The 26,466-nt window shown below is 48.3% G+C and overlaps 1 protein-coding gene across 2 annotated transcripts in view; it reads left to right on the top strand.

Annotated features, from left to right (window-relative positions):
- Positions 1-26,466, top strand: part of CPNE7 (copine 7) — a 107,175-nt gene that overhangs the window by 59,271 nt on the left and 21,438 nt on the right. For both annotated transcript variants that reach the window (XM_083165281.1, XM_083165280.1), the window contains 9 exons: positions 7,665-7,847; positions 14,698-14,772; positions 16,108-16,182; positions 20,650-20,733; positions 22,649-22,738; positions 22,848-22,946; positions 23,968-24,054; positions 24,217-24,276; positions 25,510-25,643. In XM_083165281.1, coding sequence (XP_083021407.1) covers positions 7,665-7,847; positions 14,698-14,772; positions 16,108-16,182; positions 20,650-20,733; positions 22,649-22,738; positions 22,848-22,946; positions 23,968-24,054; positions 24,217-24,276; positions 25,510-25,643 — 887 coding nt within the window. The remainder of the gene's footprint in view (positions 1-7,664; positions 7,848-14,697; positions 14,773-16,107; positions 16,183-20,649; positions 20,734-22,648; positions 22,739-22,847; positions 22,947-23,967; positions 24,055-24,216; positions 24,277-25,509; positions 25,644-26,466) is intronic.

Below are 26,466 nucleotides of genomic sequence, written 5' to 3'. Positions count from 1 at the left end.
ACAAAGTAAAGTTATACTCGGTAGCGCGAGGGCAGAACGCCTCTGGTACTGCGTTCTGACCTCCTGACACCGATTACATCTGGTGCAATTTCTGCGTGAGCAACCATTTCAACATTTGGCACAGGATTTGGTTCCGCAACAATAGGTTCATCTACTGACAACTCTGGAGCGACGCTCCTGACCCTGAGATTGGGAACAGCATTTCCCAAGAACATTAGCAGATTGAACGGGTCATCACGTGGTATACCACCCCAGGGATCCCACTCCCCCGCCACAGGGCTCTCCATCTCCTGCCGGTCGGAGGTTTCTTCTGGGCTGGTGCACAGTTTCAGCTGGTCACGGGGTACAGTGGTGATTCGACCGTCTTTCGCCTGGACTTGGTAGGTGTATGACTCGCCTGATGGGACTGTCACGAGGGTGTATGGCGTATCTTCCCACATTGCATCCAGCTTGCTGATCCGACGATTTTTCTTCTTCCACACCTTGTCGCCGACTTGTAGTGGTACGGGTCGAGCATCTGCATTGTAATTCCGTTCTTGACGGGCATGAACCACTTCCAGGCGTTTTGCAACAACCTGCCGGGCTGTCTCGATGCGGTGCCGGTGTTCCTGCACCCATTCAATGGATGGGAGACTGGGCTCGTCCAGTTCAGGGGCCAGTTCCATATCTTGAGGCAGCTTGCCCTGCCGCCCGAACATCAGAAAGAAGGGCGTGAACCCAGTTGAACAGTGCTCGGTGTTGTTGTATAAATAGGCCAAGCCTGGAAGAAGGCGGGGCCACTGGGCCCGGTTCTCGGCAGAGAGGCTTCGCAGCATTCCAATCACGGTCTGATTGGCCCTCTCGCAGAGGCCGTTCCCCTGGGGATGATAGGCCGTGGTCCTCAGCTTCCGACATCCGTACAGGTGACACAATTCGTGGAAGAGCTGGGACTCGAACGCTGGGCCCTGGTCTGTCAAGATTCGGTCGGGGTATCCGTACTGGAGGACGAAATGTTTCATAAACAGCTCAGCTGTGGTCCTAGCAGTCAGGTCACGAGCTGGGACCACTACCAGGAAATGGCTGTAATGGTCCACAATTGTGAGGGCGTACTGGAAACCGCTGGGGGTGGGTTCCAACTTGACGTGATCTAATACTACAAGTTCACAGGGTCGGCTGCTTGTAATCGGGTGCAATGGATCCCTCTGGGACAATTCGACTGGGCGCTTCAAATTGCAGTTCACACAGTCCCGACACCACCTCTCAATGTCAGCACGCATCCCGACCCAGAAGTATCGCTTCCGCAAGGTGGCCTCTGTCTTCTGGGTGCCAAAGTGGCCAGACTGGTTATGGTAGGCGATGAGGAGGAAATTGGCTTGTTCTCTTGGTACTACGATTTGGTGGACGGGTTGATGGGTCCCAGGATCCAAGCTGGTGCGCACGACAAGGCCCTGTTGGAGAGTTAAGCGGTCCCGGTGTCGCAGAAGTTTGACCAGTTCAGGGTCGGCCTTGTCCCTCTGTGCTTTGGTGAGTTGCTTCTGCTGGTGAAGGAGATCTCTCAGGTCTTTGATCACCAAACTCTTCGCTTGTACCTGCCTCCAATCAAATCCCAATTGGTCGTTTGGCTGCGGCTCGGGGGAAGCTTCCACGTTGGCCACTACAGGGTCGGAGGTGGCAACAATTCGGTGGTCTTTTGGCTTCCCGAACACCGGGGTCTCGACATCTTCAGACTGATCGTATCTCTCTTCTTCGAGGTCTTCGGTGGGTAGGCGGGACAGGGCGTCTGCGTTGCCGTTGGATTTTCCACTCCGGTAAACCACAGTGTAACGGAAGTTGGCTAACCGTGCCATCCACCTCTGCTCCAGTGCTCCCAGGCGAGCCGTTGACAGGTGGGCCAGTGGGTTGTTGTCGGTGACTATCTCGAAGGGAGTGGCAACCAGATAGTTCTTGAATTTCTCCGTCACTGCCCAGATCAAGGCGAGTAGCTCGAGCTTGAAGGTGGAATAGTTCTCGCTGTTCCGCTCGGTCTTCCGAAGGCCTCTGCTGGCATAGGCAATCACCCGCTCCCTACCATCCTGGACTTGAGACAGCACAGCTCCCAGGCCTCGGTGGCTGGCGTCGGTGTAGACCCGGAAAGGCTTCTCATAGTCCGGATAGGCCAGGAGGGGCGCCTCGAGCAGAGCCCGCTTAAGCTGGTCAAAGGCGGCCTGGTGTTCACTCGCCCAAGGAACTGTAGACGTACTCCGTCTCTCTTGGCCCGACTTGCCACGGAGGAGTTCATGGAGGGGCGCGGCCACCTTGGCGAAGTGTTCGATGAAGCGACGGTAGTATCCCACGAACCCCAAGAAGCTCCGCACGTCCTTGACCGTCCTGGGTGCTGGCCAGTCCCGAACCGCACAGATCTTCTCGGGGTCCGGCTTCACTCCTTCAGCACTGACTATGTGCCCGAGGTACTGCACTTCAGGTTTCAGGAGGTGACACTTGGACGGCTTCAGCTTCAGGCCACATCGTGTCAGCTGGACGAAGACTTCTTCTAGGTTCTTCAGATGGTCCTCATACGTCTTGGAGAAGATGATGACGTCATCCAGATACAGGAGGACCATCTCGAAGTTCCGGTGGCCTAAGCAGTGTTCCATGACCCTTTGAAACGTAGCCGGGGCGTTGCACAGCCCAAAGGGCATCCGGTCAAATTCGAAGAGGCCCATGGGAGTGGTGAACGCCGTTTTTTCCCGGTCTTCGGGGGCCATCGGGATTTGCCAGTATCCGCTGGTCAGATCTAAGGTGGAGAAGTAGACGGCAGTCTTCAGGGCCGTCAGCGACTCTTCGATCCTGGGCAGAGGGTACGCGTCCTTGTGGGTGACTGCATTTAGCTTCCTGTAGTCCACACAGAAGCGGAGGCTGCCGTCCTTCTTTTTGACTATGACCAGCGGGGCGGCCCATGGGCTGTGACTCTCCTTGATTACCCCTGCTTCCTGCATCTCTCCCAGCATAGTCCTCACGGGCTGGTACATGGCCGGTGGAAGCGGCCGGTGTCTCTCCTTGATGGGTGGACTGGATCCGGTGGGAATATGGTGCTGTACCCCTTCCGCACGTCCGAAGTCGGCTGGGTGTTGGCTGAACGCGCTGGCATTCCGACAGACGACCTGGAGGACGCCCTCACGCTGTTCTGCGGGGGTGTTGGAATCGCCAACCTGTATCTCCTTCCACCACGCGGTCTCAGTTGTGATCAGGCTCGACTGACCCACCACCACTCCTGGTTGGTCTTTCGGCAAGGCTTCTCCCAGGATATCCTGGAAATCGACCAGGACCACGTTCGCCACTGTGCAGTGTCGGAACAGCCGCACGGGGTAGCTGTGCGGGTTCAGCACGCGGACGGGGACTCTCCCACGCTCCACTCTTGCTAGCGTCCTGGCTACGGCAAACGGCTGTTGTCCCTCGAGGTCGCATGGTTCGATGACAGCGTCATAGTCTCGCCCACCTGGCCCAATCCTAGCCTTGCACCAGATCACATGTTCGGCATTGGGCCGCAGAAGGATGGGTTGCCGATCGGTGACCCTCGCCTTGCCCACTTCTCCCTGTGAATTGGCGAAGTGCTTGTGCCCTTCGATCAGGCGCACTGTCTGCTGCATAGCTCTTCGTTCTTCCGGGGCGGCAGCCTGCATCTCGATCCGGAGGGCTTCCACCAGTTCATCTGGGCAATTCTTCAGGACGTTCATTCCCATGATGACCGGGGGTAAGTGCTCGTTGCAGGTGGACGTGATCAAGCAGCCTTGACGTTCCAGTCGCGCCTCTCCCACGTTGATATCTGCTTCCCAGTAGCCGCTGAACTCAATGGGTTGTCCGTTACTGGCCAGTAGACTGAGCCACGGGGTCGGGGGTGACACTATCTCCTCCTCTTTCCAGTAGCGTTGAAACGCACCAAGTTGTATCGTTGTCACCTGGGACCCGGTATCCAAGAGAGCTGCCATTTCCACTCCGTTCACCTTTATCTTCAAGTGGGGGCACCTGCCAACGAATCGCGGCCACCACTCTTGAGTTGGCGGACCTACTGGCGAGGCTCCTCCCGAGGGTCGGTCCCTGGCCTCGGGGTTGAGTCGTTTAAAGGCTGTTGGCCGCACTCTCGTTCGACATGCCCGCTGAGTTTGCATTGGCGGCAAATGGGTCTTCCTTGGGCATCGAACTGGTCTGTGGGGCGCCTGCCCGGCCTTCGTGGGGTGTCCCACTGTCGCCTGCCTCTTCCGCCTGAGTCCCGTTGCCATCCTCCTTGGCGAGCTTCATTCTGTTCCCTTCGCATGTCCCGTAGTTCTCTCATCATTTCTGTGACTGCCGTGGTGAGGGTTTCCATTTGGTTCGGGGACGCTTGGACTTGCTGGGTCACTGTGGGCCTGGTCTTTTTGGGTTCGGGTCTTGGGAAGAACTGGACTGGCTCCATCTCATCATCCTCCATTTCTGATGACGCCGCTCCACCTTCCTCATCGACATTTTGGTTCAACCCCAGGATGGTCAGGGTGGTTTCTTTGAATTCTGGGAAGGTACAGTCAGGTTTCTGTCGCCTCCACATCCTCAGCTGTGACCTGATTGCCTCTCCTCTGGCTCCTTCAATAAAAATGTCGATCAGCGTCTCATCTACTGGGGTCACGTCTTGTGGGGTTCTCGCTTGAATGGCCCGCATCGCTTCCTGCAGTCCTATGGCGAAGTCCCGCAGGGTCTCTTGCGGCTGTTGTTTCCTGGCATATAGTCGCCGTTTCAACTCTGCGGCCGATTGTGCGTTGAAGATGCCGCCCAGCTTCTTCAATATCCCGTCGGCTGACTTCCTTTCTTCCGCCGACCATGACCGGACCTCTCGTTGCGCTGCCCCTTTTAGCTGTCCAATCACCATTCCCGCCTTCTGTTCTTCACTGGGGTTGTACATCAGGAATGTGTGCATTAACCCCTCCTTGAACTCTCTGAAGGAGACGGTTCCAGGCGTGCGGGAGTCTCCTGAATATTTTGGCACCCACGGTGCCCCGAAGAAGTAGGGCATGGTGATTTGAGCTGCCGGAGTCGTCGGTGTGTCTGGCAGCCTTCTCCTGCCTTGGACTTGCTCTGCTGGCTGTTGCTGGTTAGCTTGTTGCTGGTCGAGCTGTTGTTGGTCGACCTGCTGTTGGTCTTCCGCGTCCGCTGCGTTCTGTGGCTGTAGCATCTTCGCCGTTTACAGGGGTCTTTGACAATCCTGTTCGTAGACGCCAAGTTGTGGTAGACGCCCCTGTATACGATTAGATGAGAGCGTACCTGGATCAGACGACGGCTGTACACTCTGGAGTCTTCACGGCCCTTTCTGCTGATGAGGACACACCTGTGGCAGGGGATGGAACACCCAGGAGAGAACCCACCGAAGAAAGCACAAAACAACCACAGCTAGCAGCAACTGATATTTATTAAATGGAAAAAATAATGCACGGTTGCTGCGCTTTGCTCAATGAAATATAACAACATCACCCTTACAGTAATATCGGCACAAATGAATGAATAAATAAATATCGCTGCAAAACAGACTAAGCACCAATGACCACCTCAGTCCGTATTAAAGGACAGACTGCTTTGGTCATGAGCAAGTCTCCCCACGGCACCGTAGGGCTAAGAAATGACACATAAAATGACAACAATGATAATGACAGTTAGAATAATGCGACAATTAAACTAGAAATAAAAGAGCTGTAATAAAGATAGATATTACAAAAGGATGCTGAACTGCTTCAATAAGGGACGTCCACCAGAGGGCACCCTATTCCTTACATATACATTACAGTCTCGGATGTCAGTCAGTGTCCCTAAATTCAAATAAAGGTCCCACGCCGGTAACTCCTCAGGGTAAGGAACAAAATAACAATCCCCTTTTTGGGGTACAGGCGAGTCCCCGCTTCCTGGGCAACTCCCTGCTAGTACTGCCACAAATGGCCTTAAGGCAAGTGGCACTGCAATAGGATCAATGGCACTAACGGTGGGGACAGGAACAGTAGCAAATCCCCTTTAGCTGGCCTCCGAATAGCAGGGCGGTATGGGGGGTCCTTAGGCCCTTTTTGGCAGCCCTCCCTGTGGGGTAACAGGCTCCTGGGTGGTGTGAAGCAGGGTGTCAGTGATGGGGTCCTGGGGCTGGTGCAGGTGGTCGGGCAGAGGTCAAGCAAGGGAGAGGAGAGGGTACCTGCAATACTGGTGCCGCTGCTGGCTCCTGCCAGTCTCGATCTGCTGGGCTCTTTAATCTGCGTGGTCCTGCTGCTGGCCGGGGCTCTAGATGTCCATCACCGCGGGGGGCTGCTCTGGGATGCCGGCTCAGTCTGTGCGCAGTCAGCCGCTTCCTCCAGTGCCTTCTGCCGCTGTCCTCTTGCCGCTGTTCGGATCTCCCTCTGGGGTCAGCGGGGGTCACAGCTTCGTCCGGGCGGGCACCTCCGTCCTCCCCGCTGTCAATCACCGCCGGGAGCGTGGCTTGCGATGCGCCGTCTCTCTCTCTCCCTCTTCTTCCGGCTGGGCGCAGGCTGTCAGTTTTTCTTCAGCGTCTGTGTCTCCCGTTTACACGCGCTGGCAGCAGGTCTCTCCCTTCACACCTCTTCCTCCGGCTCTTAACCCCTCAGGTCAGTCCCACTCCTCCTCCTCTCCTTGGCGCGCTTCCAGCTGGCCAATCCCTGTGAGACCAGACTCCCTTCACGTGAAAGGGAGCTGGACACTCACGGGGACATGGATTAACCCCCTTCAGCGCCGGGAGTCTCTCAAAGGGACAGGCCACTGCAGTGGGCTGTCACAGAGGCAGCCTCCTATAATGTGTGTATACAGAGGCAGGCCTCCTATAATGTGTATACAGGGGCAGGCCTTCTATAATGTGTGTATACAGAGGCAGCCTCCTATAATGTGTGTATACAGAGGCGGGCCTCCTATAATGTGTGTATACAGAGGCGGGCCTCCTATAATGTGTGTATACAGAGGCGGGCCTCCTATAATGTGTGTATACAGAGGCGGGCCTCCTATAATGTGTATATACAGAGACGGGCCTCCTATAATGTGTATACAGGGGCAGGCCTTCTATAATGTACGTATACAGAGGCAGCCTCCTATAATGTGTATATATAGAGGCAAGCCTCCTATAATGTGTATACAGGGGCAGGCCTTCTATAATGTACGTATACAGAGGCAGCCTCCTATAATGTGTATATACAGAGGCAGCCTCCTATAATGTGTATATACAGGGCAGGCCTTCTATAATGTACGTATACAGAGGCAGCCTCCTATAATGTGTATATACAGAGGCAGCCTCCTATAATGTGTATATACAGGGCAGGCCTTCTATAATGTACGTATACAGAGGCAGCCTCCTATAATGTGTATATACAGGGGCAGGCCTCCTATAATGTGTATATACAGAGGCAGCCTCCTATAATATGTATATATAGAGGCAGGCCTTCTATAATGTACGTATACAGAGGCAGCCTCCTATAATGTGTATATACAGGGGCAGGCCTCCTATAATGTGTATATACAGGGGCAGGCCTCCTATAATGTGTATACAGGGGCAGGCCTCCTATAATGTACGTATACAGAGGCAGTCCTCCTATAATGTGTATATTGACCTTATGCACACAGTAATACAGGGATGGCTATGTTAGAGGCAATCACACATAAATCCATCCTTTCTGTCTTAACTTTTTCCTCTCCCGCAGGTGGATCGGACAGAAGTAATTAAAAGCAACCTTAATCCAGTCTTCTCCAAAGTCTTCACTGTGGATTATTATTTTGAAGAAGTCCAGAAGCTGCGTTTTGAGGCGTATGACATACATGGACATTGCAGTATTGGCTCGAGAGACGATGACTTCCTTGGCGGTGTGGAAATTACGCTTGGACAGGTAAAAGTTATGTACTGCTGGAGGGTGGATCACTGTTGTATATCAGGGCACTGAGATGTTCTATGACCATATCAAGGTATTGGGCATAAGTGAGGATGCCCACCTGATGGTGCCCATATACCCGGTCCTGATCTATAGTGACTGTCCCAACATCTCACAAGCTATGAGATATTGGGACAGATATGTCCAAAGTGCACACGTGCCACTATGTGGTAGGGCTCAGGCCTTAAGGGGCACAGAGAGGGGAGACAACCCATTACCTGATACTGGGCTTGCCTGGTAGGCCCATCAAGGAGCTGGGCCACCCATGGCATTTCAATACAAGTTTTAAAGAGCATGTGTAGCCATGTGCCCCATACCACTCCTTTGTCGCCTGGCAGCCTTCAGGGTCTATTTAGGTAATGGGCTCAGGGACAGCTCAACATGTTAGAATTGCTAGGTGCACCCTTGGGTGGAAGGGCAGCCAATACAATATAATGCGCTATGTCCTATGTACTTTGACAAAACCACTTATACGCATCCCGTTGCTTTGCACTTTAATCCGATTTGAGAACTTGGTAGGTGAATACTGTAGGTATAGGTAATAATACCAAGGTCCTGTTTTTTTGTTGGGACTCGGGAAAACTAACTGGGTTTCGCGTTTGTCTGAAAGGCACCAATCCTCAAATACATCCCGAGTCAATGCCCCCTTGTATTGACCAGGAATTTTCCTGGGACTTTTGGCCCACATAGACAAATGGGTTTAAGTCTGAATGGTCCTGGAGGAGGTGGGGCTTCCAGGAAGAGGTGAGTGTACTGCTGCAGGGAGGAGGTGGGGCTGCCAGGAGGAGGTGGGATGCCTGGAGGAGGCAGGTGTACTGCTGAAGGAAGGAGGTGGGACTGTCTGGAGGAGGTAGGGCTGTCAGGAGGAGGTGTGACTGCCTAGAGGAGCCGGACGTGCTGCTGCACGGAGGAGGTGGGCTAGCCAGGAGGAGGTGGGGCTGCCTGGAGGAGGAGGGCGTACAGCTGCAGAGAGGAGGTGGGGCTGCCTGGAGGAGACAGGCATACAGCTGCAGGGAGGAGGTGGGGCTGCCTGGAGGAGACAGGCGTACAGCTGCAGGGAGGAGGTGGGGCTGCCAGGAGGAGGCAAGTGTATTGCTGAAGGAAGAGGAGGTGGGACTGTCTAGAAGAGGTGGGGTTGTCAGGAAGAGGTGTGACTGGGTGGAGGAGGCGGGCGTACTGCTGCAGGGAGGAGGTGGGTCAGCCTGGAGGAGACATGAAAGCCTATAAAGTAGCTTGTTACAGCTTGGCTGATAAATTTAATTAATCCTGAATTGTATAAATTTATATACTAAAAAAGAGTTTGAAGCACACACACACACACACAAAAAACAACCTTTTCTGTATATATAAGGTAGATTGATGCGTTGGGAGTTATTAGCAAATGAATGGTATTTTCTGGAAATTTGTTTGGATATTACAGAAATAAACGACACCCACAGGAGTGATAAATAAGTAAAGCTGTGTACACACGGGCAAAAAATCACTGGCAATATGGTTGCTGAGCGTCCATATTGCCAGTGATTGGAGTGTGCACCAGCGATAAATCGCCATTTGTGTGCTCCCGGTTTCAGTCCCCTATTGGTTGCTGGGCAGAGGAGCATGCTCCTCCGCCCAGCGACTTCCCCTGCCTCTTCTCCCAGCAGTGCGTCATTTTCATCAGCGATCATCTCTGGTCGCTGATGAAAACGGAAAACAAAAGCAATATGATTGCTGAGCAATATATTGCCAGTGATCATATTGCTCCGTGTGTACACAGCTCTAGAGGTGTACAGGCTGACACCCTTCTGATTAAATTGAATTAATCCATAGCTGAAATCTTCAACATACAGTACATATAGATAGGTTGTAAGGAACTTACACAGAGGCCTAGGATAATATTACGGGGACCTCAGTACACGATTGTCATCGCTGTGGTGGCGTTTTTGTCATACACCCAGACTTGAGCTGATTTTGAGCATTGTTAGCAGTTTGGCTCACCTAATCCGCCTCTCTATCCACAAGGGGCTGCACTGCCAGATCCGCTCAGCTTGTCAAGTACATTTTCTCTTCTAGCCAATCTGTAAAAAAAACAAGATTTAGATTTATTTAAAGGGACCACACTTTCCCTCCTTGATTTCATTGTTTGGGCTTATATAGGCCCTGTGGTCCTCTTGGTTATGCCTAACTGTATTGTTGGTTTGTTTATGTTTGGTTGTTCAATAGACATACAGAAAGAAAGAAGGGACCACGCCATATTGGCTTGCAACGTATCGTGGATTCCTTCCAGAGAAATCCGAATTAATTGTTGTCAGGGGAGTTAACAATTATCCAAATGTAAACATATGGGGTGACATTTAATAAGATGCGGAAAAATGTGATTTGTGCGATTTTTAGGGAAAAACAGCTGAAGTGGCACTTTTTCCCGAATTCGCATATTTAATGAGATGCGAAAACGGCAAAAAGCGCACATTCTGAAAGTGTGATTTTTAGTAACGCCGTAACTCGCATCCAGGTGTTTTCCCATTGAAAAGTATACAAATTGCATATATAATGAGATGCGAATTCGGGAAAATGTGTCTAAAACTTGCCACACATGCAGACCAGGTTCTGACAGGCGAATTGACCAGAACCCTGTACAGATCATTGAGATCTGTGCATAGTCTTGTCTTAAAAAATGTGTAAAAATGTTAAAAAAATTGGCGTGGGGTCCCCCCATCCTCAGCATAACCAGCCCTGGGCTCATTGAGCTGGACCTGGTTCCTAAAATACGGGGCACAAAAAGCATAGGGGTCCCCCATATTTCTGAAACAAGCCTCTTGGACTGGTCCTAGTTCCAAAAATACGGCGGACAAAAAATCTGGGGGTCCCCCGTATTTTGAAACCAGCACCGGGCTCCAACAGCCAGCGGTGTCATGCCGCAGCCGGGGGACATTTTTTACATAAGGTCCCGCGGCCGAAACATGAGCACCATGGCTGTCACTGGCGTCCCAGGGCTTTGGATGCTGGCCTGATAGGGTTAAAACAGTCATTCATAACATTGCTTTATACAGGTGAACTACAAGTGCCAGCAGGTCGCCCCTCCTAGAAAAATTCTAGATGTGCCTCTGATGACAGGGTGGTGGGGCAGGCCAGTGTGTGTGGTGCTGTCTCCCAGTAACTGACAGCAGCTTCTATACCATTCAATAGCAGGGAGTGCGGCCGGTGCAGGACTCTCTGCTTCCCCATGATCCACCGCACTCCGCTCCCGATCTCGCACTTAACCATGCGGGTCACACCCCACCTCTCCCCAGGCTCGGCAATGAATGGGGACCCTCGGGGCGGCAGGAAGTTGTAATTCACCACTACTACTGCCCGTCCCTCCCAGCGAGGCTGCTGACCGGGGCCGGAGGGGACACCGAGCCCTCCTGCTATGTGTGCCAGCATTTGGTCCTTCAGGGGGAAGCGAGAGAGCACCGTGCTGTGCCAGCCGGGCAGAGACCGTCCCGCCTCTCCGAAGAGACTGCTGCTGGCAGGGGATTAGACAGGCTGCCGCCTGATTAACCTTGTGCAAAGGACGAGGCAGTTCTGTCTCTTCTCCAGCAGCGCCGTCTCCGGTGTACGGTGTAGGTGACCTCCCCACAGTTGCCCATGTGACATAAGTCTGGGGAGGAGTTAGGACTGGGAAGGAGGAGGAGTCAGGACTTGGGGGGGGGGGGGGGGGGTCAAGATTAGACAGTAAACCTCCCCCCTAGAAGAAAAGTCTAGATCCACCTCTGATTTACTGGAAGGAAGAGACAGGAGCCTTACCATGAAGTGGGAGATTGTGAGCTTAGAAAGTGCAGTACTGGTTTTTGTATTTTTGTGTATTTATTATGATATGTTTAACCTTTTCCTAACCACTTGTCTTATTTAAATGTTCGAAACAGCCCATCTGTAATGTTGAATATTAATACTGTATTCCATACAGTATCCAGTGTATAAAAAGACCAATATTCAGGGCTGTTACCCTCCCCAGACCCCCGTACTTACTCCTATGTGCTGCAGAGTGCGAGATATTGGATTACATTTGAAAACCCCCCTCTAAAAATCCTGCATTTGCCACTGCCATCGAATGATTTTTCACCAGTACGGATGCATGCGAGTGGATGTATAAGCGTACATATCCCCCTGCATGCAAATGTGGAGATTGGCGCGCCATTATTTTCCTCACAATAAGCCATCCAGTGCTTGCAGCTTTCAGAGATAACCCAGATTGCTTTGTGTCAGTGTTTCAGTGGAAGCATCATAGAGACCTGGCTGCCCCCAGGGAGCGAGGCTGCTTTTCCTGACTTCCGTGTTATCTGACCCAACCGCAGTTGTAGGTCCTCGCACTCATCTCTTCTCTCCTCACTTACGTCAGTCTCTTGTTAGCCACCCTCGCTCTGCTAAATACGCAAAGCCGCTCTGACAATGAGCGCACTTCCACAACACACATACCTTCCCTAATGCATCTCGTCCTATGTAACAGGCTGGTGTGCACGTTCCGTATAGACTGTGACTCTGAGCTATCTGTACATACACCCTCGCACATCATTCCCATAGGGTCATGCTTTGTTTGCCTCCAGACTCACTGCTGCTCGAAATGAAAGGTGTTAGAGTTCCTTCACAGCTGGGTTTTATTTTAATGTGATTTTTTCCTTTTTTTGCATCTAGAAACATAATAAAATAAACTCATCAAAAGCTGACACATTTTTCATGCAGATCCTCTGACCCTTCTGTACAGGTTTCTGGCAGACTGGAGCATCTCTCTCATGATTCATCCAAGTATAATTTTAAATCATCTCCACTTTTCATCTATAGTAGTTATGTTTATTAATGGCCGTTATAGACTGCGCACAACTCCCACGTCTACTCTCAGCCGTCGGCGCAGACAGGGCCTGATTCAAAGATGCGTACAAATGGCGCCGCAGCGGCTGGGCGAAATATAGGCATGTTGCAGCTGCTGGGATTGTATTGAGACACCTACAGGAGGCGTCTCTGAGCTGCTGCTTATGTACAAATTGAACATAAATGGGTCAAACACATAGTTTTTCATAGTTTCAAGGAGATTATAGTTGGTAGTAGAATTTTGCACAGCGCCCCATTGAGGGGGCGTGTCATGCTCCTCCCAAAGGGCGTGTCTAGTTCCATATATGGAGAGATTGTGAAAAGAGATTGTGAACGTGGCACCTAGAAGCGTGGGTGTGTACTGCTACATCTGAGAGGAATCTTGTAAAATGTAGATGATCCCCAAAGCAGTTAGTAAGAGTTACTATACTTGCTGAAGTGCTGGGAAATGGTGCTGATGGTTCAATGTAAATGTATCTGTTTCTCATTCCCTTTTCCCCAAAAAATTTAACAGTGTAATGTGCGCTAGGTGACATGAGGGAGAGGGAGATTGCTGCTATTTCAGGGAGTCTCCTACAGAATGCAGGAGGGGAGGTAACTATGATGTAACAGTGTAATGTGGGCAAGGACTAGGTGAAATGAGGGAGATTGCTAGACTAATGAGGGAGAGAGGGAGATTGCTGCTATGTCAGGGAGTCTCCTACAAAATGCAGGAGGGGAGGTAACTATGATGTAACAGTGTAATGTGGGCTAGGTGACATGAGGGAGATTGGTAGACTAATGAGTGGGAGAGGGAGTCTCTTGCAGAATGCAGGAGGGTAGGCGACTTTGGTCAAACATCGACCTTCTGATAAAGCCTAGACCTGTGCAGTATGGCTGTCGGGAGTAAAGGCCCCGAAGTCGGACCAGTTTGCCCAGAGCCCCACTGGCAGCTCCCCGGGAGGCTCACATGCGATCTGGCACTTGATTTGCCATTTTTACATGCAGTAAATCACATGCGGTGGCGAGCAGCGAGGTCCGTACAGCTGGTGTTGGTGGCGGGGGGCATGCAGCTCATTGTAGTGGCGAGCAGCGGGGTCCGTCCGAGCGGCGGCTGGGAGGCTGGAGCTTGTAGCTACGGGATGCGGCTGCTGAATATTTTTAAATGACTGGCTGGACGTTGATTGGCTGACTCAGGTCAGGTGTTTGGACGGCCATCAGGTCCAACTTGGGTCCGATGCGCACGGGACTGCACATGGGACGATTTCTAAATCGGATCAAACCGGCTCAGTGTATGGGCACCTAAGATGCCAGAGCCTTTCTAACTGTACAGGATCACAGTGACAAATGGTGACAATGGGCATGGAATCCCCAGTGCATTACCCAATTGGCCTCTAGGTTGTAGCTCTCATAAGAAGGGCCTCTTGTATGTTACAGATGGAGCCGGCTCCATCTTTGGCCGGCGCTTGCCAGATGCCTTTCACTGGCAAGCGCTGGCGATAGAGACTGGGAGGCGGGTGCGTCTCACGCACAGGCGCGTACCAGTATCACGGTGGACCACGGCGGCTAGGCAGTGTCTCCCTGCCCATCCCCGCTTTAGGGAGACGCTGCCCAGTTCAGGGGGGTGTCTGGGCAGCGAGGGGAACTGCTGGCGACGGCGGGGGAAGCAGAGGGGACCCCTCCAAGCTCCGTCGCCACAGGGCGCGCAAGCGTTTTGTGCGTGCGCGCCCCTGGCGGCAGCCAGCTGCTGACGGTGGATGGCGGTAGAAACGCCATCCACTGCAAAGATGGAGCCGGCTCCATCTGTATATCTGATTTCTGCATTCTCTTTAGCAACCAATGGGACTGTCATTGTATGATTTGTTGTTCTATCTCCCCAGTAATAATGATTATAAAAAACAGCATATAATGGACTCCATTATCTCCCTCCATCAGATCACCCATCTCCATGACTGATACACCAATCAGTGACTCTTCCTCACCGTTCTTCTATTTCTCTTGTCAGATTGTTGCACAGAAAAGAATCACCAAAGGCCTGTTCTTGAAATATGGAAAATATGCTGGAAAATCCACCATAACGGTGAGCGGTAGTGATATTTACTTCTGTTATTTGGTTGCCTGCTCTTTATCTGTAAATGTAGAGTTGTGTCTTGTGATCTAGGTCAGAAAATAATGTCTCAGGTTAAGGATTGTCTGTCTGTGTAATGGGTATAATCCTGGTGTGCATTTCCATGCCTGATATCAGCAAGCTGTTGCGAAGAAGTCAGGTCTCAATTAGGATTAGCCAAAGTTTCATGGGCGTGTCCACAAAAATGGTGGGCACGCCGATAAAAATGCTGGGGGTAACCTCTGCGACTGCAGGCCTGCCGCTGCCTGCTTAGAGCGAGTGGATAACGTCACATGACGTCGGTGCCTGCCCCCAATTTGCAGAAGAACGGTCAGGATATAAGTAAGTCCAGGATTACGTTTATCTGCAAAGAGAAGAAAAATTATTTCATGGTGAGTAACTATCCGATGATTTTTCCTTTGTGTGGGTTCATGCAAGCGGGTGTATCGACATTTTTATTGGTATTGCTGCTGATTATACACAGCGCTTTACTATTTACATTGTACACCTATGCGCAAAAATGAGAAACATCAGATCTAAGGGTTGGCCTATGGCTATGTAGACTGAGCACAGAAGTAGCGGCGCAGGCACCATGTTTTTACACACACAAGCTCACAGCTGACAGCAGATACATGCACTGAGAACGGCCATGACACACCTGCGTATTCCCAGCTATTTTCCATAAATTCCATGTTAACACCTTTAAACGGCCACTTCCTGTCAATTACTTCTCCACATACTCGCCTACCCTCCCGGAATGGCCGTGAGGCTCCTGAAAATCAGGTCTCCCTCCCAGCCCTTCAGGATGGTGCGCAAGTCTCCCGCATGCTCCTCAAAGCCCCCGCACCCCCCAGAGCCGCTGCAACAAGACTAAAATTACGACTTTGTGATGTCAGCATTCTAACCCCCACCCCCACACATGCAGCCTTTGTTCTCCTCTCCGGGCAACTTTAAAAGTCGGTAAGTATGCTTCTCCATTATATCCTCATTGTTAGCTGGATTGCAGCGGGCGGCACCATAAAACATTTGCACTGCGATCAATCACTCTGTTGCACGAATGTCGGCCATTTTGTAAAACCTGAAGTATGCCCATTGCTCAGTATACTGTAACCTCACAGTGTAGGAAGGAACCATTGGACTAAAGCAAACGGAATACTGTATGTAACAGACGGCAAACTATTTGATTTTTCCAATTACTGTTGGGATAAACAAATGTATTTATATTAAGGTGTGAATGGCAGGTGGCCTGGTACGGGTTAGGGGTAGGCACTGCGGAGGTTTGTTATATTAATCCACCCTTTCCCACAGGTCATTTCTGAGGAGATTTCTGGAAATAACGGCTATGTGGAACTGGCGTTCTGCGCTCGGAAACTGGATGACAAGGTGACAGACACAGGGTACAGCCTCCTACTGGAGACAGGCACAGATATTCCACCAATCGGGGAGAAGATATACAATAGCATAGTCCTAGGCGAAAGGCTCTATATCAATGCATTTATTACTAGATATACAGTACAGTATTACTCCTATATACCTGTGCAGTCATCTTCCACTATAGTAATGGGTTATTAGGGGATATACTGTACAGTACAATATTACCCCCATATACCTGTGCAGTTATCTTCCACTATAGTAATGGGTTATTATTAGGGGATATACAGTACAGTATTACTCCTATATACCTGTGCAGTCATCTCCCACTATAGTAATGGGTTATTAGGGTATATACAGTACAGTATTACTCCTATATACCTGTGCAGTTATCTTCCACTATAGTAATGAGTTATTAGGGGATATACAGTACAGTATTACTCCTATATACCTGTGCAGTCATCTTCCACTATAGTAATGGGTTAGTAGGGGATATACAGTACAGTATTACTCCTATATACCTGTGCAGTTATCTTCCCCTATATACTAATGGGTTATTAGGGGATATACAGTACAGTATTACTCCTATATACCTGTGCAGTCATCTTCCACTATAGTAATGGGTTATTAGGGGATATACAGTACAGTATTACTCCTATATACCTGTGAAGACATCTTCCACTATAGCAATGGGTTATTATGGGATATACAGTACAGTATTACTCCTATATACCTGTGCAGTCATCTTCCACTATAGTAATGGGTCATTAGGGGATATACAGTACAGTATTACTCCTATATACCTGTGCAGTCATCTTCCACTATAGTAATGGGTTAGTAGGGGATATACAGTAGAGTATTACTCCTATATACCTGTGCAGTTATCTTCCCCTATATACTAATGGGCTATTAGGGGATATACAGTACAGTATTACTCCTATATACCTGTGCAGTCATCTTCCACTATAGTAATGGGTTATTAGGGGATATACAGTACAGTATTACTCCTATATACCTGTGCAGTCATCTTCCACTATAGTAATGAGTTATTAGGGGATATACAGTACAGTATTACTCCTATATACCTGTGAAGACATCTTCCACTATAGTAATGAGTTATTAGGGGATATACAGTACAGTATTACTCCTATATACCTGTGCAGTTATCTTCCACTATAGCAATGGGTTATTATGGGATATACAGTACAGTATTACTCCTATATACCTGTGCAGTCATCTTCCACTATAGTAATGGGTCATTAGGGGATATACAGTACAGTATTACTCCTATATACCTGTGCAGTCATCTTCCACTATAGTAATGGGTTAGTAGGGGATATACAGTAGAGTATTACTCCTATATACCTGTGCAGTTATCTTCCCCTATATACTAATGGGCTATTAGGGGATATACAGTACAGTATTACTCCTATATACCTGTGCAGTCATCTTCCACTATAGTAATGGGTTATTAGGGGATATACAGTACAGTATTACTCCTATATACCTGTGCAGTCATCTTCCACTATAGTAATGAGTTATTAGGGGATATACAGTACAGTATTACTCCTATATACCTGTGAAGACATCTTCCACTATAGTAATGAGTTATTAGGGGATATACAGTACAGTATTACTCCTATATACCTGTGCAGTTATCTTCCACTATAGCAATGGGTTATTATGGGATATACAGTACAGTATTACTCCTATATACCTGTGCAGTCATCTTCCACTATAGTAATGGGTTATTAGGGGATATACAGTACAGCATTACTCCTATATACCTGTGCAGTCATCTTCTACTATAGCAATGGGTTATTATGGGATATACAGTACAGTATTACTCCTATATACCTGTGCAGTTATCTTCCACTATAGTAATGGGTTATTAGGGGATATACAGTACAGTATTACTCCTATATACCTGTGCAGTCATCTTCCACTATAGTAATGGTTATTAGGGGATATACAGTACAGTATTACTCCTATATACCTGTGCAGTTATCTTCCACTATAGTGATGGGTTATTAGGGGATATACAGTACAGTATTACTCCTATATACCTGTGCAGTCATCTTCCACTATAGTAATGGGTTATTAGGGGATATACAGTACAGTATTACTCCTATATACCTGTGCAGTTATCTTCCACTATAGCAATGGATTATTATGGGATATACAGTACAGTATTACTCCTATATACCTGTGCAGTCATCTTCCACTATAGTAATGGGTTATTAGGGGATATACAGTACAGCATTACTCCTATATACCTGTGCAGTCATCTTCCACTATAGCAATGGGTTATTATGGGATATACAGTACAGTATTACTCCTATATACCTGTGCAGTTATCTTCCACTATAGTAATGGGTTATTAGGGGATATACAGTACAGTATTACTCCTATATACCTGTGCAGTCATCTTCCACTATAGTAATGGTTATTAGGGGATATACAGTACAGTATTACTCCTATATACCTGTGCAGTTATCTTCCACTATAGTGATGGGTTATTAGGGGATATACAGTACAGTATTACTCCTATATACCTGTGCAGTCATCTTCCACTATAGTGATGGGTTATTAGGGGATATACAGTACAGTATTACTCCTATATACCTGTGCAGTCATCTTCCACTATAGTGATGGGTTATTAGGGGATATACAGTACAGTATTACTCCTATATACCTGTGCAGTCATCTTCCACTATAGTAATGGGTTATTAGGGGATATACAGTACAGTATTACTCCTATATACCTGTGCAGTCATCTTCCACTATAGTAATGGGTCATTAGGGGATATACAGTACAGTATTACTCCTATATACCTGTGCAGTTATCTTCCACTATAGTAATGGGTTATTAGGGGATATACAGTACAGTATTACTCCTATATACCTGTGCAGTTATCTTCCACTATAGTAATGGGTTATTAGGGGATATACAGTACAGTATTACTCCTATATACCTGTGCAGTCATCTTCCACTATAGTAATGGGTTATTAGGGGATATACAGTACAGTATTACTCCTATATACCTGTGCAGTCATCTTCCACTATAGTAATGGGTTATTAGGGGATATACAGTACAGTATTACTCCTATATACCTGTGCAGTTATCTTCCACTATAGTAATGCGTTATTAGGGGATATACAGTACAGTATTACTCCTATATACCTGTGCAGTTATCTTCCACTATAGTAATGAGTTATTAGGGGATATACAGTACAGTATTACTCCTATATACCTGTGCAGTTATCTTCCACTATAGTAATGGGTTATTATTAGGGGATATACAGTACAGTATTACTCCTATATACCTGTGCAGTTACCTTCCACTATAGTAATGGGTTGTTATTATTAGGGAATATACAGTACAGTATTACTCCTATATACCTGTGCAGTTACCTTCCACTATAGTAATGGGTTATTATTAGGGGATATACAGTACAGTATTACTCCTATATACCTGTGCAGTTATCTTCCACTATAGTAATGGGTTATTAGGGGATATACAGTACAGTATTACTCCTATATACCTGTGCAGTTACCTTCCACTATAGTAATGGGTTATTATTAGGGGATATACAGTACAGTATTACTCCTATATACCTGTGCAGTTACCTTCCACTATAGTAATGGGTTATTATTAGGGGATATACAGTACAGTATTACTCCTATATACCTGTGAAGACATCTTCCACTATAGTAATGAGTTATTAGGGGATATACAGTACAGTATTACTCCTATATACCTGTGCAGTTATCTTCCACTATAGTAATGAGTTATTAGGGGATATACAGTACAGTATTACTCCTATATACCTGTGCAGACATAGAGCTCCAAAAGGAAGCCGTCCCTGTGACATGCTCTGCCGGGTGCCGGGGGATCTGCACATACGCGGTTAGCACTGGCCCCCTGCTGAACGCTGCATTTCCACACATCAGCCACTCCGGCCGGCAGTGTGGTGTGTAGACCATTGGCTACAATGGGCTACTGCCATGCTGAGATGGCGCTAGCTGCGGGAGCCGATATTGGGAATGCTTTGTATTCCGGGTACTGGTACATCTGGCAGCATCGCAGTCCCATAAAAACCTATAGGGACGCAGCTGCAGGTGGCAAGGGAGGTATCGCAGCAGATATCAGATCTTCCTACTGTGGTCCCTTCCACATACATTCAAGGGGATACTTAATATAAGATAGGAGATTGAATCTGATTGGTTGCCTATCAGATTCAATAAAACGCCCATCTTAGTAAATAAACCCCTTAGTGTAGTTTCTATAGGAACAATCCAAGAACCCATTCTATTCCATGTTCCTGCTCTATCAGGTACTGATCATGATATAGAGTATAATCCCAGTGATGTTGCAGGAGGGACGGGACCCTTAGGCAGTCGGACCCTGATAGTCTCCATATAAAAGGATACCAGAAATATGAGTGCACACTAACCAGCCCCGTTTCTGTATTAGGACCTGTTTAGCAAATCCGACCCATTTTTGGAAATCTACAGAGTGAATGATGACCAAAGCGAGCAGCTGGTGTACAGGACAGAGGTAAGATGGGAAACGGAGTGGGGGACATTGGGTTCTATTTATTAAGCTTTGCATGGAGATAAAGTCCCAACCAATCAACCTCTAACTGTCATTTTCACATGGCAGTTAAGGGCTCTCCAACGTGTTGTAAATAGACTGCTGAGAGGTTAGTGTGTGTGTGTGTGGGGGGGGGGGGAGCAAAACAATTGAGTGAGATATCACTGATCTGGATTCAGAGATGGTGGGAGTGTCATGTGTGATATACAAGTGATGTGAGTGTCACAGGGTCTTGTGTGAGTGATATGAGTATCAGAGGGTCTTGTGTGAGTGTCACAGGGTCTTGTGCAGTTGAGGTGAGTTTCAAAGGGTCTTGTGTGAGTAATGTGAGTGTCAGAGGGTCTTGTGTGAGTGTTGTGAGTGTCAGAGGGTCTTTTGTGAGTGATGTGAGTGTCACAGGGTCTTGTGTGAGTGATGTGAGTGTCAGAGGGTCTTGTGTGAGTGTTGTGAGTGTCACAGGGTCTTGTGTGAGTAATGTGAGTGTCAGAGGGTCTTGTGTGAGTGTTGTGAGTGTCAGAGGGTCTTTTGTGAGTGATGTGAGTGTCACAGGGTCTTGTGTGAGTGATGTGAGTGTCAGAGGGTCTTTTGTGAGTGATGTGAGTGTCACAGGGTCTTGTGTGAGTGATGTGAGTGTCAGAGGGTCTTGTGTGACTGATGTGAGTGTCAGAGGGTCTTGTGTGAGTAATGTTAGTGTCACAGGGTCTTGTGTGAGTAATGTTAGTGTCACAGGGTCTTGTGTGAGTAATGTGAGTGTCAGAGGGTCTTGTGTGAGTAATGTGAGTGTCACAGGGTCTTGTGTGAGTGATGTGAGTGTCAGAGGGTCTTGTGTGATTGTCAGAGGGTCTTGTGTGAGTAATGTGAGTGTCAGAGGGTCTTGTGTGAGTGTCAGAGGGTCTTTTGTGAGTGATGTGAGTGTCACAGGGTCTTGTGTGAGTGATGTGAGTGTCAGAGGGTCTTGTGTGAGTGATGTGAGTGTCACAGGGTCTTGTGTGAGTGATGTGAGTGTCAGAGGGTCTTGTGTGAGTGTTGTGAGTGTCACAGGGTCTTGTGTGAGTAATGTGAGTGTCAGAGGGTCTTGTGTGAGTGTTGTGAGTGTCAGAGGGTCTTTTGTGAGTGATGTGAGTGTCAGAGGGTCTTGTGTGAGTGATGTGAGTGTCAGAGGGTCTTTTGTGAGTGATGTGAGTGTCAGAGGGTCTTGTGTGAGTGATGTGAGTGTCAGAGGGTCTTGTGTGACTGATGTGTCAGAGGGTCTTGTGTGAGTACTGTGAGTGTCAGAGGGTCTTGTGTGAGTACTGTGAGTGTCAGAGGGGCTTGTGTGATTGTTGTGAGTGTCAGAGGTACTTGTGTGAGTGTCAGAGGTCCTTGTGTGAGTAATGTGAGTGTCAGAGGGTCTTGTATGAGTGATGTGAAAGTCAGAGGGTCTTGTGTGAGTAATGTTAGTGTCACAGGGTCTTGTGCGAGTGATGCGACTGTCAGAGGGTCTTGTATGAGTGATGTTAGTGTCACAGGGTCTTGTGCGAGTGATGTGAAAGTCAGAGGGTCTTGTGTGAGTAATGTTAGTGTCACAGGGTCTTGTGCGAGTGATGTGACTGTCAGAGGGTCTTGTGCGAGTGATGCGACTGTCAGAGGGTCTTGTATGAGTGATGTTAGTGTCACAGGGTCTTGTGCGAGTGATGTGAAAGTCAGAGGGTCTTGTGTGAGTAATGTTAGTGTCACAGGGTCTTGTGCGAGTGATGTGACTGTCAGAGGGTCTTGTGCGAGTGATGCGACTGTCAGAGAGTCTTGTGTGAGTGATGTTAGTGTCAGAGGTTCTTGTGCGAGTGAATTATAGGAAACTGTCATCTTGTTCTCTATATACTGTAAATGTCTTTTCACCCAGGTCATTAAAAATAACCTGAACCCAGTGTGGGAGCCGTTTAAGGTGTCTCTGAGTTCTCTGTGCTGCTGTGAGGAAAAAAGGAAGCTAAGGGTGAGCAGTAATCCCCCCTCTCGTTCCCGGTGTATAAATCCCCTCTCCATCCCTCTCTCCTGATTCTTCATTCTCTCCCTTATCTCACTAATACCCCCGTCTCCTCCAGTGCCTAGTCTGGGATTATGACTCCCGTGGAAAACATGATTTTATTGGAGAGTTTTATGCAACCTTTGAAGAGATGCAGAAAGGAATCGGTGGGAACAAGGTGAGGAAAAGAGATAGAACTCACAGGAAACAGAGGAGCGTAGAGAATGGGAGAGGAATGGGGGGTGGGGGTGCGAGTTCTGAGATGGAATGAGAGGTGTTCAATGTCCTGGCATAACCCAGTTCCAAACTTTCCCTATGATCGCCTCTGATTGCTCTGTAATAACACAGAACTCCTGAGAGGCCGCTTACCTGAGATGTGGGTCTCGTTATACAGGGGTAGATGTATGAAGCAGTGATAAGGGAGGAGAGGTGAGCCAGAGGAGAAGTGGCACCTGGCGACCAATCAGCTGCTCTATATTATTTAATATTATGCAAAGTATAGATGTTACCTCAGTGCTGATTGGCTGCCATGGGCCACTGCTTCTCTGGCTCACTTCTCCTCCCTTGTTTATTTTCTAATGTCAATGCCAACAAGAGTTTTGTAGTGCAACCGGCCATTAGATGCATTAATAACATATTAAGGGTTACATTTACTAAAGCTTCTAAAAGTGAAAAGAGATGACGTTGCCCATAACAACCAATCAGATTTCTCTGTTGCACCCTAGAAAATGATAGACAAAATCTGATGGGTGACTGTGCTCAACATCACCTCTTTTCACTTGGGTGTGGATTATTAGATTGGTCTACCCCAAAAGGTCCACAGCAGGTCGACAGGGTCAAAAGCTCGACATGAAAAAGGGCTACAGGGTCAAAATGTCGAAAGGATCAAAAAGTTGACATGATAAAGGTAGACACATCAAAAATGTCGACATGCGGTTTTTAAAAATTGGTGTCAATGTCACCAATTGTGGACATGGAGGGGGGTTTGGTAAGGGCCTCTGAAGCATAGCCTGACATTTTTACTTTGGAATAAAGATGTTCCCCACCTTTTCACACCCTCAGTGGGGTACGGATATCCTCTGAAATAGCAATGCCAGTTTGGAATTGGATGGCAAATGCAAGTCCCGCCTAATTCCATTAACCCCGTGGAGTCCTGCCTTTCATTGTAACCAGCTGTAACTGAAGTCTTCTCTCTTTAGGTGCAATGGGACTGTGTGAATCCAAAGTACAAAATAAAAAAGAGGAATTATAAAAACTCCGGCGTAGTTATACTATCTGAACTAAAGGTAAAAAATCTGACTTAACACATTCTTAGATTTTAAATATTTAATAATATGGGGTGTGGGGATTTATGTGTTGCAAACCTGCGCTCCATGTGCTATTTTGTACGTGCAAACAATGACACATTGTACAGCTGCTTTTAATGTTTGTCTCCTACTTCCTAACAGATACACAGAGTGTATTCCTTCCTAGATTATATCATGGGCGGATGTCAAATTCACTTCACAGTAAGTAGTCCTTTTCTGTCCACTGTATTCTCAGTAATATATTATAGGACAGAAAGTGTAGGAAGCGTACACGCCCACATGCCACTAGCCACACCCACGCATCACTGGTCACACCCACTTGTCTTTGGCCACACCCACACAGCACTGGCCAGGTTCCTTTCTCAAAACGGCAATCAAGGCATGCTGGAACTTGTAGTTTCCCCACATCTGGAGAGCCATCAGTTGTATGATCCTGGGATAAAGCATTCAATACTGTACGTCTGATAGTTACTCTACTTCTACTGAACCTGAGATAGTCTTAGTAGGCACTTTACATGCCAGTCGTGTACAAGGGCACAACACCTAATGTACGGGATCCGGCCTAGGTGCCTGATTCAGACCTGCTCGGGAGCCCAGCGAGCAGGTAAACGCCCCCTGCTCCTGTGCATGGCTGGGTACGTGTTTGCAGCCGTTCACACAGGGGAACAAATGATTTCCTCCTGCTCACAGCGCAGAGTAAGTCTAGACTCACTCGGCGCTGCAAAGGCCGTGGGAGAAGGAGGCAGCTAATGACGTCAGCAGCCCTCTTTCCAGTGGCGTAACTTGAATTGGGGCGCCCCCTGCCACTAAAATTTCTACGCCCCCCACCTCCACACCCCCCACTCTCCCCCTTTACCCTACTCACCCCTCACTGCTGACCTGCTGTCAGTCCCGGCGCTCCTGCTCCTCTTGTTAGAATGTTCCACACAAAATGTCCGCCGCCTTACAGCAGACCATTATTTAGGATGCAAGAGGAGGTCTACAGATTACAGGAGGAGCAACAGGAGCACTGGGACTCAGCAGAGATGTGGCGGCGGCCCCTTTAACAATAGCTTCCGCAGACCCCACGGTGCCCAAAGTTACCTTGCGCATTCCCAGAAAACACTGCTTTACTGCCCCCAAACGCCCGCAGGGTGTCAATCACCCTGCGAGCAGCCAGCAAAGTCTAGCCTTCATTGGCTGCCTTCAGATGGACGGCTGAATCAGCAGTAGAGAAGCAGTACCAAATCGGGGGTCCACGTGCTGAAATGTACAAATTAACACCAAAAAAACCTGTAAAAAACACATATTATTCTTTTCATGATCTTATTGCATGGCTTCCGTGTACATGTTGATCTTTTTGATCTAACTATTGTCGAGCTTATGAGCCACACCCCAAATGCACACGGAACCTCCCTGCCTGTACTAACCTTTTCAACTGTCTCTACTTTTAAGGTGGCCATAGACTTTACAGCCTCCAACGGAGACCCCCGGAATAGCTGCTCCCTCCATTACATTAACCCATACCAGCCCAATGAGTACTTGAAGGCCTTAGTCGCTGTGGGAGAAATCTGCCAAGACTATGACAGGTGCACCATCCCTCCTCTGTGTCCTGTTTGTATTTTGGGGTGTGAGGGTGGCACAGACAGGGGGCATTATACAATCGGGTGTCCAAATATTGCATGCCTGGTCAGAGCCGGCTCTACCATTAGGCAGCTTTAGGCAGCTGCCTAGGGTGCCAGGATCTGGGGGGGGGGGGGGCGGCACCACCAAGTCAGATGGATGTCTATGATGATCTTTGTTGTCTTTAATGCAGGTGTCCATATTTTCCCTTGAGGCATATGTCCCTACTTTGGTGCCCCCTCCTCCTTGTACTCTATTGTGGATGGCGAAGGGTGGCCTCCAGGGGACTTGCCCACTCTTTGGGTGCCTCCCTGCCATTCTGGAATGTTAGGCAAGTATGCCTTAAGGGGATACTTGCCTACCCCCCCCCCCCCTATTTTCTAGATTGGTGCATAATTACTGCACAGTGTGGCCAGTGAATAGTGGCCAGCCCCTCTTCATGTCCTGCAGTGTAATAGTGGCCAGCCCCCTTCATGTCCTGAGACCAGAGAAACAATTTGAAAACTTTTATTTTCCAGTAATAAACAACTATTCCTTATGTCTCTCATGCACATCTCAGCAATCAGCAAATACCCATATTTGTTAGAGCTTGGTAAAAGTAGAATTAAAATTCAATTGTCAAATGACATTATAACTAAGTAGATAATGAGGATTGCGGTGGAGTAAGAACCTTACCATGCACAAAGTGTTTCTGTGTTATAGTCCAACAGTAAATGTTAGTAACTATGAGGAGTTAGGGAGGTGACATGATGGTGGATGGGGTAAATGTACATTTTTTATTTTTCAGAT

The sequence above is a fragment of the Crinia signifera genome, chromosome 11 (assembly GCF_055691185.1).
Source record: "Crinia signifera chromosome 11, ASM5569118v1, whole genome shotgun sequence".
Classification (NCBI taxonomy): domain Eukaryota; kingdom Metazoa; phylum Chordata; class Amphibia; order Anura; family Myobatrachidae; genus Crinia; species Crinia signifera.
Note: the sequence above shows the minus strand (reverse complement) of the source record. Positions and strands in the feature narration are given on the sequence as shown.